Source organism: Chlorocebus sabaeus, chromosome 18, assembly GCF_047675955.1.
Source record: "Chlorocebus sabaeus isolate Y175 chromosome 18, mChlSab1.0.hap1, whole genome shotgun sequence".
Taxonomy (NCBI): Eukaryota; Metazoa; Chordata; class Mammalia; order Primates; family Cercopithecidae; genus Chlorocebus; species Chlorocebus sabaeus.
In genome coordinates, this window is record NC_132921.1 from 68,390,226 (window position 1) to 68,404,450 (window position 14,225).

Genomic DNA, 14,225 nt, shown 5'->3' on the forward strand with positions numbered 1-14,225 from the left:
GCAGCAAACAGTCCTACCCATGGCTGGAATTGTTACTGCAAACGGATACAGAGCAAAATCTACAAAGAGAAAGGTGCATGGAGCGAAGTCCAGGGAATCTGCACGAGCTTCCAAGCATCCTCTCTCAGGGGGTAACGTAGGACAGGATTAATTCCTCCAGCAGCAAACTGTTTCTACCAGGAAAGTTCATTTAAGCCAAGGAGCCCCAGGTTTTTATCGGGTTGATCACATAGGCACCCTCTACCCAGTATGCCACAAAATTCCAGACTCCCAGAAGGAAAGCAGGTATTCAGTATAAGCCATATTGTTTGCACAGTTTAGGATCTATGAGCCAGTCTTAACATTGAGGAAATAGTGGGAACCTCCTGAAACTCAAGTGTGTGTCAGACCTGCTACGGTACCCTTTTTTTTTTTTTGCAGATCTCTCAATATAATATATTTCTAGGTGTATGAGGGGTAAAACTTCTTTCATTTGCCTTTACCTTCTCTTCTTCCCTTAAAAAGTGATGATCAGAGTCAAGTTTATAGGGTAATTACCAGGAAACAATTGTAGGTATTTAGTGAACACTCACTAAGTGCCTAGCACTCTAGACAACGGCAGTAAAGTAAGGAGACATAGCCCCTGCACACAGGATTTTTATATATTAGCCTAAAAGTGAATTTAAAATGCAAACAAAAGCAATGGCGATGGTTAGAAGGTGAGACTTGGTTATTCACAGTTATCAGGTAAGATAACAGTTGGCCTTTGAATGGAATGTTTACCAAATGATTTTACGTCGGCCAAAGGCGAACATTAACCCACCCTGCGTTTGTCTCCCCTTGGCTGCCACCCACCCCAACCCAACTAAGCTATGCCAACCCATTGGCTGTCACTTTGGGGTAAGTAAAGCAGTTCTGTCTTCAGCTCCATGTGAAAGAGTGAATAATCAAAGTACCAGAAGGATCTCAGGCATCCTTAGGACGTGCAGACAGAAGCATAATTACAGCGAGCCACCTCTGTTCCTTCTCCTTGCCAGTCTCCTCATGGGCAAAATGTTCTCTCACGTGGCTTTCACTGTGCCTTTCATTTCAAATCATTGAAGGTCATACCACCTTTTAAAGGTTAATCAGGGCCAGGTGTGGCGGCTTACGCCTGTAATCCTAGCACTTTGGGAGGCCAAGGCAGGAGGCTGTCTTGAGCCCAGGAGTTTGAGACCAACCTGGGCAAAAAAGCAAGACCCTGTCTCTAGAAAAAAAAAAAAAAAAAATTAAAAATTAGCCAGATGCAATGGCATGTTCCTGTAGTTCTAGCTATTTGGGAGGCTGAGGCGGGAGGATTCCTTGAGCCCAGGTGTTCAAGGTTGCAGTGAGCTATGATCTCACTATTACACTTCAGACTGGGTGACCTTCTCTCAAAAAAAAAATGTTAGCCGGGGTAAGCATGGTGCCAAACACATGAATAAACTTCTCACTGAGATGGAAGAGAACGCTGAAGTTATTCTAGGCAAACCCGTGAGCTGCTGGGCAGTTTGTGGAATGAGGTGGCAGGCACTGTCCTGTCCTGTCCTGCAGAAGGATGATGAAGGAGAATATAATGAAATGACTACATAGAACAGTAAAAATACCAACTTACATAATCACATGTATTACAGAATGTTACATCTTCTTAGCAGATTGTGCCTTTTACTCTTTGAGCAAATCTGGCAAGAAATGTCTCTGGATACTAAATTTTTATAATCCAAAAAACTTGAATCCTAAATTGGTGAGTATCAAGATGCTAGGCCCTAAATCGGTTTCCTACAGTAACGTATAGCTATTGGCCCATCTGCTTTTTCATACTGTGTTATTGTTGAGAAGTCTGATGCCTCCCTAAAACTTATTCCTTTATTTATATCCTGCTTTCATTTTTATATTTCTGGAAACCTTGTAGGTGTATTTTTATTGTTGGAGAACTGAATATCATTAGGATATGAAATCTTTCTTTTTCTCATCATCATCAGCACTCAGCTTTTTGTTTCTGATAACTTCCTTTCCTTTGAATTCTGAACGTTCTCTTCCCATTATTTCTGTAATTATTTCTTTCTCTCCACTTTTTCTGTTCTTCCTTTCACTGCTTGGATTAAACTCACATATCTTAAATTGTCAGTTATTTTCCATATCTTTTTTCTGTTTCTCTGCTAGTAGATTTTGTCTGCATTATTCTTGTAGAGACTTAATTTTAATATTTGCCATGAGTAATTATAACTTGGCCCTTGTTGCATTTATAATTCAACAATCATACTGTTAATTCACAAGAATGCCTCTTTTTCCACTGATTTCCCCTTTATTGTTATACTTAGTTCCTGACTTCTTGTTGCAACTGCCTCTCAAATCTCTCTAAAAAAAAATTATAAATGTTCTTCTCTTTCCTCAATTATCTGCTTTTCGTAGAATGTTTATCACTGTACTTCTTTTTCGTGATGTTGGATTTTCTCTTGATATTGGTTTACAAACCATTGCAAAATACAATCATAAAGTCTCACTTTAAAATAGCATGGTTTTGTCAGTTAGATCAGACTTAGACAATTAGAGGTTTTCTTACAAAACAAGAAGCTTAAGGAGGAAGGCCAAGGCTGGTATGGCTGCCCTGGCATGGATCTATCAATTTTTTCTTCTTTCCATTCTGCCCCCCTTAGTGTATGGGCCAATTGTTAATACTTACAGGATGTCTGGACATCACAGGCACCATGTCAATGCTTCTTAAAGAAGCTGACTTCATCCACTTTCACAAGAAAACATTAGCTTTCCTGGACACTCCACCAAGTAGAATTACATTCATATCTTACTGGATATAACCATCAGATGGTCACACTCAGTCTTTTTAGTTAGAACATAGCATCTTGGAGCAAAATCATGATATTCATAAGTTAGGAAAGAAAAGAAAGTGGGTTTTGGCAGGAAGCTAGCAGAGTCTGCTTCTGAGACCAATTCTGTTACAGTACATGGCATTTATGAGGATCAATATAATTATGAATGAATTGGTAAGTGCTGTTATCAATGCCCAGGTAGTCATTAATTGTATATATCTCCAGGCAGCTGTACCTATATATAAAAACTCTAATGCATATGTGAATACGTAATCATATTTGGAAAGATATGCCTAGATAAACGTGGCTTTGATTTCTTCTGTTAGCCTCGTGATATCTGTGACAATCACACTAATCAGCTGGATGGCACCAAGGAAGAAAGAGAGCTTCCAAGAGTTATCAAGGCAAGTGGTTCCATGGTAAGTTATAGTTGGGGGGGATGGTGGTAGGCATGAAATAAGCTATTTCTTCAAGACGGTGGAGCAAAACTTGAAAAAAGTGCAATATAATTAAGATGGCTGGACAGCCACAGATTTCAACATACTTATCTACCTTAGATAATTTTTAAGGAAAATATTCAGTGGTAAATGAGCTCAAGTTGAGTAGGTAAGCTCGTGAAAAAGTGCTTAGCGTTATTAATGATTATGGAAATGTGAAGAAAGCCACAGTAAGATATTTCTAGATACCCTATGGAATGGCTAAACTTAAAAAGACTGACAATACCAAGCAGTGCCAAAGATTCAGAGCCATTAGAACTTTCATATGTTGTTGTTAGGAATGTAAAATGTTTTATCCACTTGGCAGCATCTTAAAATATTAAGGATATACCTACTATAAGACCGAACCGTTCTACTCATAAGTAATATGTATACACACAAACACTTATCCACAATGTTTATAGCAGCTTTATTTGTAATAGCCCCAAACTGAAAATATCGAGATGGCCATTTGCAGGTAAATGGATAAAAAAATTGTGGTATGTCCACAAAATGGAATATTACTCAGCAATAAAAAGCAACAAACTATTGATATGCACAACACAGATGAATCTCAGAATAATTATGCTGTGTGAAAGAAGCCAGACCCAAAAATACTTGATTCACACAAAATGATAGAAAATGTAAACTAACCTATAATGGGGGAAAGATGATCATTGATTGGCTCCTGGGGACAGGAGGGAGGGTGAGGAGGGGAGAGAACTAGAGATTCAAAGGAGGCATGAGTCCATTTTGGGGGGTGCTTGTTTTGTTCATTATCTTGACTGTGGTGATGGTTTCATAGGTCTATATAACTGTCAAAACTCATCAAATTGTATGTTATATATACTTTATGTACAGTTAATTGCATATATGATATATCTCAATAATCCTGTTTTTAAAAGTCCATTGAATATCTTATAATCTCATTAATAGACAACATATTTATTTTTCAGTAAGCTACTTACAATAAATGGTCTATTTGTGTGTTACGTATGAATGACCCTTGACTCTAATCACACATGCTGCTAAACCCAAGCACTTACAAAATGTTTACAATCCAACTACAGTAGTCAGAAACCTACCTTACAAATCAATTCCTATATAGATAAAAGAAGACACCTTCCTTATGTACAGTCAACATAAATGAAATAATCTGTCAAGGTGTTAGTTTATTGAAAATGTAAAACAATCCTTTTAGTTTATTTTCAGTATCTTAAATGATAACCAAATAGCTGTACTTGCTATTGATTCATAATTTACTGTAAAATACAATCAGACCATTTGTTAAAAATCAGTTATATCTGTTTGCTTCATATAAAAGAAAATCTAAGGAACTTAATTTTAAGCAAGTAGAAGGGTTTTTTTAAAATCACAAAACTAAGAAATTAATGGCGAATTAATCAAGGCTTGTACAACTGCAAAACAATGTGGTAGTAGCCTTAGCACGGACTAACAACTTTTTCCTTTCGTGTTGCCGCCTTAGCATGTGGACTTAATCCTTATACTTACAGGATGCTTAGGAGGCTCTGATGCCTTGTTGATACCTGTTAGTGTCACCAAAGCGAACTGGGTCAGTTTGCCCATGCAAAATGGAAAGAACACTGAAGCACCAAGTTTTGCAGCAAGAAAGGTTTTTTTCAACTCAAATGGCAAGGAGATAGGAGGAAATGCTCAAATCTGTCTCACTGAGCCGGGGGTTGGAGCAAGTTTTATAGTTAGAGGGTAATGAGGGGTGATCTGATTGGATCTTGCAATCAGGTGATGCCAGGAGGCCTGCTCTGACTGAATCCTGCCATGGGGTGATGCCAGGGCTCAATCTGATTGGATCCTAGATCCTGCCATATGGTGTCTGCTTACTTCAGTCCCTGTTCCTCATTCTGAGCACTTAGGTTCCACCCATGGTTGCATGCTTGGTTCATCTGGTTATGCTCATGTTGCGTGATCCTCAACCTGGGGGTCCATGGTGTAAACCAAAAATAAAATTCTAAGGCCTCCAACTATCTGAATGGACCCCTTCTCTTTGCCAAGGGTATTCCAGAGTTATCTGAAAATCTCATTCTGGCCACAGTGGAAGAGGGGGTTGGACATGCCTCATTATACCCTCTAGCATTAACATCAACACAGACCTTAAGTCTGATAAACATTTACTGTCTATTCTCTCTAAAGCCTGCTACTTGGAGGCTTCATCTGCATGATAGAACCTAGGTCTCCACAACCCCTATCATAACTCAGACATTCCTTTCTACTAATAACCAACTGCCAATCAATTTTTCTTGTTTTTTTGAGACAGAGTTTCACTCTTGTTGGCCAGGCTGGAGTGCAATGGCACGATCTCGGCTAACTGCAACCTCCGCCTCCTGGGTTCAAGCGATTGTCCCGCCTCAGCCTCCCAAGTAGCTGGGATTACAGGCATGCACCACCATACCCAGCTAATTTTTTTGTATTTTTAGAAGAGACAGGGTTTCACCATGTTGGTCAGGCTGGGCTCAAACTCCTGACCTCAGGTGATCCACCCTCCTCGGCCTCCCAAAGTCCTGGGATTACAGGCATGAGCCACTGCGCCCAGCCCATTCAGAAAATTTTTAAATCTACCCATGACCAGGAAGCCCCTGCTTCAAGTTGTTCTACCTTTCCAGATCAAGCCAATGTGAATCTTACATGTACTGATTTTGATGTATTATGTCTCCCTAAAATGTATAAAAGCAAGCTGTACTCTGACCACTGTGGGCACATGTTGTCAGGACACCCTGAGACAGTGTCATGGGCACATCCTTAACCTTGACAAAATAAACTTTCTAAATTGACTGAGACCTGTCTCAGATATTTTGGGTTCACAATGGCAACTAAAAAACAACTCACCACTTAGTTACATGAAAGTCAAACCAGACTGGTCTCAGGGAGGGGTTATATCAGGAACATGTGACAACTGACTGTCCATTTTTAAAAGGAAACCTTCACTCTCCTGGAAAACTTGTACAGTAGAATTTCTCTCTGTCTCTCTTTTTTTTTTTTTTTTTTTTTGACAAACTTTTGTGACTGTAAGTTTTTTCTATTCTTATTTTAGTTGCCTGGACCTCATTCCTTTATAAATAAATTTCTCTAGGTTTTTGTGTTTGTTCTCTCTGCAACTTTCTAAATTTTATAAATTTTGAATTTATTTTGAACTTACTGCTGGAATTCTGAACTTTCACAAAGATCTTCTTTTTATCTTTTTCATCCTGGTCAGCACATAGTGGGTCTTTTCTGTCTAAGAGTAATTTTCTTTCTTCAGTTGCTGGATATTTTCTTCTATTATGTCTTAGATTATTTTTCTCCCCACTCCCATCTTTCAAGAGCACATATTGGATGCTTTGCTTCAATTGAATTTGAATAGCTCCTAAATTTTATTGAAGGCAGGCCCCTCTGGAGCTGCCTCTGCGAAGACACTAGCTACAGCAAGGGAGGTGCAGCCAGGGTTGTGCCTTCTGTGGGGCCAGCAGGAGCCAGGAGCAGGTGGGAGCCCTGCCCCCTACTGAGTTGGCAGGGTGGGAGCCCTGTGCTCCCAGGTGCAGCTGCAGTCGTCCACCTGCAGCACTGGACCCGGGCATCTCTGTACTCTTGGTGGCCTGGGAAACCCCTCCTCCCACAGGCTTGGAAGTGCCTGCTCATGCTCCCTGGCCTCTCCCCACTCCTCTCGCCCACTCCAGTGTGGAGCAAAGTTGTGGCACAGCCTGGGTGCTGTCGCAACCCCACAGAATGTGCACATGCTCAGGTCAGTGCTTACACTCCAGCCCCCTGCCGCCTTGGCCCTCCTCTGAACTTTGGGCACCAACCAGCATGGGAGGGAGGCCAAGGTGGGTGCTGAGGGCAGCTCAGCACAGCTCTGCAGGTACCCCTCAGCAAGAACAGCCTAGGCACTGTGGATGGCATGTTGATGGTGGGAGGCAAACAGGTTGCTGGGCAGAAAGGGGCAGGTACCTGGTGAAAACCCACCTTCAAGCCAGGAACAGCCTGAAGCCAGGAGGATGGGCTGCCAGCTCTGAGTGAAGTCCGCTGACCTGACTGAGGACTTCATTGATGACCATTCAGCCAATTGGATAGTGCTTTTTCCAAGCCCGCCCATGGCCACCCATGGACCAGTCAGCATACACTTCCTCCCTTCTGAGCCCATTAAAAACCCCTGGACTCAGCCAGTCACACAGATGTCAGGGACTACAAGGGCTACCTGTTTCAGGTCTCTTCAGGATGACCTGTCTGCAGAAAGGAGCTACCCACTGGGGGTCTCCTGAGAGCTGTTCTGTCACTCAGTAAAGCTCCTCTCTGTCTTGCTCACCCTCCCGTTGTCCGTGTACCTCATTTTTCCTGGACCTGGGACTAGAACTTGGGACCCACCAAATGGTGAGACTGAAAGAGCTGTAACACAAACAGGGCTGAAACATGCTTCCCACTTGCCACATTGTGGGCAAACTAGAAGGAGAGAAGAGCTGTGGCCCTTTAGGGAGCCCAGACCTAGGGGCTCTCTGAGCCAGGGCTGTGACACCCTTTTTGGGGCACTGCATTTCCTCGGATCTCCAAGCTTCTAGGCACCACCACATTCCCTGGTGCCCACAGTGGAAGTCATCTGTGGTACACCTGGTCCAGCCATAGCCTTGTACAGAGCCAGTGCCTGTACTGGCACCTGGAGCTGCCTGCCCCGCTGCAGCCGACGTGCCTGGCTCTGTGCTGTGGCTGGACCCTGTGCTTGCTCACACACTACTTGCCACTGTGCACCTAGCTTGCCCTTGGCAGGCGTGGGATCTGGGCCAGTAGCACAAGCCAAGTGCAGCCTGCTGGGCCAAGTGGGCAGAATGAATCCAGTGGGCCCGAGCAAAACTCGGACAAAGGCAGCACCCATCACAGAGGCTTCCGGCTAGAAAAGCGACACCCTGAGGATTCTGTGAAATTAGCTCATATTATTCTGTTTGCTCTGTTTTCTAGTTTTCTTCAACTTCATGCTCCAGATTTGAAAATTTTTTCTTAGTCATTATTGTATTTTTATTTAGCTTGTCTCACTCTTTTTATAATGTTTGGCAAACAAATTATATCCCAAAGCAATTTTTAATCTCTAATATACCCATTATTATAGCAATATCATGTCAGTTCAAAGCAGCAATGGCCCTTTTAAGTTTCTCAGAAGTTAAGAATTACATTATTTTTAGAAAATCAAATAATTTTTATGTTTTCTTAAATTGAAGTGTAACTTACAAACTATAAGTGCATACATTTTAGATGTATAATTCAGTAATTTCAGTTGTGTTTTTGTTTTTTGTTTTTTAGAGACAGGGTCTCACTCTGTTGTCCAGCCTGGAGAGCACTGGCACAATCATAGCTCACTGCAGCCTCAAACTCCTGGGCTCCAATGATCCTCCCTCCTCAGCCTCTCAAGTAGCTGGGACTACAGGTGTGCACCACCACACCCAGCTTCAGTTAATTTTCACAAATGTTATCACCCATGTAATTACAGTTAATCAAAATATAGAACATCTCCATTACCCAGAAATTTCTCCTGGGCCCTGTCAGTCAGCAGGCCCCCGTCCTGGAGAAGCAAGCGCAGCTGTTGATTTCTAACACCTTAGCTTGGTTTCTCGTTTCATATAAGTCTAATTATAGTATGTTCTTTTATGTCTGGCTTCTTTAATTTATAATAATTTTGATATTCATCCATTTGTTGCATGTTTTAGGAATTTAGTCCATTACTAAATAATATTCCATTGTATAAATACACCACTATTGATGTTCACCTGATGATGGACATTTGGATTGTTTACAGTTTGGAGTTATTACAAATAATGCTGCCCAGAACTTTTATGAGTACAAATGTAGAATAAAGGATATAAATTCTCATTTCCCTTAGGTAGAGATGCTACATAATTCACATTGTCAGCAAACACAGCCGCATCTCTCCATCACCCATAGCTGTTAAACTTAGTAAAGAATAATTTAATAGGTAAATCTAAAATAACTAAATTCTATCATTACGAAAGATCTACAGGCAGAAACAACAACAGAAAATCATTTTCTATTGCATATCCTGTGTGGAGGATGTTGTCAACGAAAGCTAGGTCTTCATGGGTTCACACAGAAAAAATAACAGACTCCTGTATAAATATTTTTCCAGTATCAATATAGATATAAACGTTTAGTTTTTTCCAAGTTATTTTGGAAATGTAAACATCGCATGTAGAGAACGCATTAGCTTTTGGAATGTGTGGCAATCTGTGAGTGCACAGTGATGTGAGTACCATGTGGTCAGGGACCTGCACGCCTCCCGCTGGGTGGCAGCGAGTGTTTTCAGGTTTTAGGTTGTGCCTCCAGTGGAGGGAGAGCTTCCGACCACGACTATCAATCCAAGGTGTTTCATCTTGTCCTCCTCCCCAGCCCCTCCCCCAGCCCCGTCTATCAGAATCTTTTACAGCAGGGGGGTGATAGGATTCACCCTACGCCTTCACGTTAGGACAGGGTGTGTGAAAGGTATTCTCAAGGCAGAAGCTGTCGGCACATTGCAGGTAGAAGGAATTACAGCTCACTGGGCCTCTAAAGTTTTCTGCAGGGGCATAGAGCTAGACTTTATTGATTTTTCTGATTGATTTGTATAGGAAATTGTTGTATGTTTCCTTTGCAGTTGAGTAGATCTATTTTCCAGAAAGGCCAAAATTGTTGATTGTGTGTTTGTGTGAGTGAGGGGGGCTTAACTGTAACGTGTGTAAAGGGGATAGGCTGGTTAGTAGGCAGGCTCCCCAGATGCAAAACCAAACTAATGAGGGAGATAAAAGCTGATTTCATTTCTTGCTCTCCCCTCCATGTCTTTTGTTGTGGCATCCTGAGTTCCTTCTCCCTTAGACTTCTATACTCAAGCTAGGAATTCATCCATCCCCAAGGCAACAGTTTCATTTAATTTAGATCGCATCTTTTTGGTGTTTTTTCCTTGGGTTATATTTAGTTGCTGTCTACATATTTATGGCAAGAGAGGTCGGCCTGGCTCCTATTTTTCTAAACACGTCTTAATTATTTGTCTGCGGCCGTTTCTTACTTTTTGTTCATTCTACGTTATTTGTTTTTCTCTTCCCTTCCTAGACATTTTATCTTATGTTGCTCTTAGGAAGAGATTTTTAACTTACCAAACCAATCTCATTTGCTTTACACCTACATATTTCTCATTTGGCCTGCTGTGGAATTCTTGGCTGGTTTCCAGTGCTTTTCTTTTAAAAAATATATGTTTTTCTGACATTTGTAGTTATTTGGGTGGCAGGGGAGGTAGATTGTCAGTTTCACCATATTGACTTAAATTTCTTTTTTTTTTTTTTTTTTTTTTTTTTGAGACAGAGTTTTGTTCTTGTCACCCATTCTAGAGCACAATGGCATGATCTTGGCTCACTGCAAGCTCTGCCTCCCAGGTTCAAGCAATTCTCCTGCCTCAGCTTCCCAACAGGCACGCACCACCACGCCTGGCTCATTTTTGTATTTTAAGTAGAGATGAGGTTTCACCATGTTTTCCAGGCTGGTCTCAAACTCCTGACCTCAGGTGATCCTCCTGCCTCAGCCTCCCAAAGTGCTGGGATTACAGGCGTGAGCCACCATGCCCAGCCAACTTAAATTTCTTGTACTAGCTCTTGTTTCTTATTTATTTCTTTAAAAAAGAAAAAAAAGATCTTTGTTCATTTTGTAAAGTAATGTATAATGTCTCTAGAAAATTGAGAAAATGCAGTCAAGCAAAATGAAGAATGCCATTTAATCAAATGCATTAAATTTTGCAGTGAGTTTTGTTGCTGAAGAAAATAATATTCACATCTTAATTTCAGTGACACCATACTACACTACAACAAAAATCTCTTAGTTCCAGCTTTATTTAAAAAACAAAAAAAAAACAAAAAAAAAACCTCGATACTATGGCTACTAAATTCTATTCACTACAAAAAACAGTCATAGAATCTGCCAAAAAAGATTATGAGATTAGTCTGGTTAAGTTTGTGTTTGGATACATGTAATCAAAAAGTTGGAGTTGTTTTGCTTCACATGGAGACCCTTCAGATAGGTGGCCCATGTCTGATAGGCCAGCTGCATGGACACAGCCAGGCTTGCTTTTCTGTCCCTGACTTCTTCCCGGTGCCCGTTGTCCTCATTTGTACAAGATGCTTGGCAGCTCCAGGCTGTCATCTGTGGTCCTATCATGAGCGTGTATCAGCTGAACCTGTTTTTTTTCTTAGTAAATACACTTGGTAAAGTTTCACTTACACCTTGTTGGCCACGTGACCCCTCTTAACTGCAAATGAGACTGGAAATCAGGTTTTTTGATTGACCCCAATTCCCTGGAACAAAACCAAGATATTGTTAAGGCAAATAGAGTTTGTGGCAGGCACATCAGTGTCTGCCACAGAGGCCAGTGTCCTTAGAGGGCTAGGCACCTAGGTGGCTCATAGTAATGCTGCACTAGCAGTTGGATGCAATTGTCTATGCACAGGCAGTCACGATTGCATATATTGCCATACATATCTCAGTATGAACACAGAACAGAATACACAAACACATTAGAAAGTATTTGCCTGAATAAGAATGGTACTTTTATTTCTCCATTTAGCCAGATGATGCTTCTCTCAACAGTACTACCCTGTCTGACGCATCCCAGGATAAAGAAGGGAGTTTTGCAGTTCCCAGGAGTGACTCTGTGGTAAGTCATCCATGTCAGCACAGTTACATGTCAAGGTGCAGTTGCAAGTCAGTGCAACTAATGTAGGAAGGTAAGAAGAAGCAATTCTTGAAAACATTTAAAAAATACTTGAACTAAGATCGCAAGGAAACCACAGCTGCTGGTAGAATTACTGACTTTGTAAAAATTAGGAAGAAAGAGGCTCAAAATGAAAGAGGACTCCATGAATTAATATATCACTGCAGAGAGAATTCAAAGGATATATATACATATATATATCAATTTGGAGAAATTTGTTAACTTTGGTCTTCTCGGCTGAGTTCCCTTAGAAAAATCCCAGAGGTTTGGTGATGTGGCTTAACTGCCGTCTTAACCCAGAAGTTCCTTTTACCCACAGGATAAATTCAAAACCTTCATGTGGCTATTGAAGACTCTCCACTATGCCTACATTTCCAGCCTTAATTCTCAGGACTCACTCATGCAAACTCTTTGCTTTCAGATGAATTCATTCACTTGGTCTTAAATAGCAGAACTTGTACTTTTGTTTTGTCAAAAATGTTTGTCATTCCCCCTCCCGTCACCCGCACTGCGAATCCCCAGTCAGTGTCTCTGAGCAGGTGCTCTGCAGGGAGGATATTATAGAGCCTCCACAGAAGACAGAGACCCCATTAGATGAGGCAGTGGTTTTCCAGTGGCAGGTTGATGGAAGGCAGCAGTTAGCACAATAGCCACTCAGATGGCGGTGGCACGTTCAGAGGTTCTGCTGGGGCAGTTGTTTCTCAACCCCTGTCCATTTCGAGAAACAAGAAGCTGACGACATTTATATGCATGACACATTCCTAGGAAATCCCTGTTGTTAGGGAGATTATGCTGTTAGCCCCATATAGATTTGCTTTGTTGTTGTGTTTTTAGATTTTTGTTTATGGTATTGTTTTATTTTGTTGCACAGTGATCATGTAAGAGGAATAAAATAATGTGAGTGACTTTTATCTCTAACTTACTGATAACTCTGTAGGTTACGGCATAAATAGGCTAAGGGATACCCACAATATCTGACCCACTGACTGTAAATCAGCTCTTTCCCATTCAAGACCCAGCGTTGGGATGCAAATGAGTGAGAGTGTCTGTATTTTAGACATCACCTCAAATTCACCCCATTTATTAATGAAAACAAAGTCAGTCATTCACAAAGTCTGGTAACTGTTGGAATAAGGAGTGACCTGCGGTAGATCTTACACAGTTGTGCTGTTCCCTTGTGACTGGGGACTCGTGCTCTGAGGACTTGCCCAAGATCCTTTATCTTCCATCGCAACTTGTGGCACCCATGTGCCCAACAGGCACCCCTGCATGGCAGCCTCAACTCTGCCTACCTCCTCCCCTCTTCATGCCCATCTCTGAGACTTGTGAATTTCATCATGTAAATGGTTGTAAAATCTTTCTGCTCCCCTCCTGTCTTATACAGCCTCTTAGTACAGAAACTCATCGTTATCCTCCGTACTGCTGAAGCAGCCTCCTGAGTGATCTCCAGACTTTCGCTTTATTCTCTTCAAATCCATCCTTCCCAGAGCCTCAAGTCATTGATCTAAAATACAAGTCTTGCTTACAGCCTGCGGTGGTTCTCCAACACTGTCTAGTTAACATGGGAGCTCCTGACGTGGTCAGACCCCTTGTCGGCCTCTGTAGTTGGCTTTAACACCCCCAGCATTTCGTACAAGCAGCAGCACAGAACTGCATGTGGTTCCACGCACGCACCACCAGAACTTGAAGGAGGACGATTGTGTGATTGAGTTGCCAAAGAAGAGGATGGTAGGCATGCCTGCCTTTCTAGGTGCTTCCATGGCCGCTCCATGGCCACAATTTTATTTCTGATAAGACTGTTGGTCATATTTTTCTATTTCTTGATTCTTAGCTGCGAACTTCTTCGCATCATTGGTTCATTCAGTCATTCACTCAGCAAATTCTTACTGAGCACATATGGTCTACAAATAGGCTTCTTGCCAGTTTGAGGGTATGAGAGAAAGAAAATGGTCTTTTGTGGCAGTTACAGAGCTGTCCAGAGTAAGTTAATCACCCAGATTTTGTTTTTATTTTCATTTTGGTCTTTTCTGAAGGTAGATTGAATGCCAGTAATGACATAAATAAAAGTTTCAGCAGTATTGGGTCTAAAAAATACCTCACTGGCACTGGCCTTCAACTTACCTTGGATTATTTGTTACTCAGAGTATCTTTTAGAAAAGTTAAACAAAATGGTTATTTGCT

General features: G+C 41.5%; 1 protein-coding gene across 5 annotated transcripts in view; it reads left to right on the forward strand.

Annotated features, from left to right (window-relative positions):
• ARHGAP28 (Rho GTPase activating protein 28) overlaps window positions 1-14,225 on the forward strand; it is a 195,121-nt gene that overhangs the window by 129,132 nt on the left and 51,764 nt on the right. For 4 of the 5 annotated variants that reach the window (XM_007974605.3, XM_007974607.3, XM_007974612.3 and 1 more), the window contains 2 exons: window positions 3,152-3,244; window positions 11,898-11,987. In XM_007974605.3, coding sequence (XP_007972796.1) covers window positions 3,152-3,244; window positions 11,898-11,987 — 183 coding nt within the window. The remainder of the gene's footprint in view (window positions 1-3,151; window positions 3,245-11,897; window positions 11,988-14,225) is intronic. The other variant, XM_007974608.3, reaches the window with a different exon arrangement.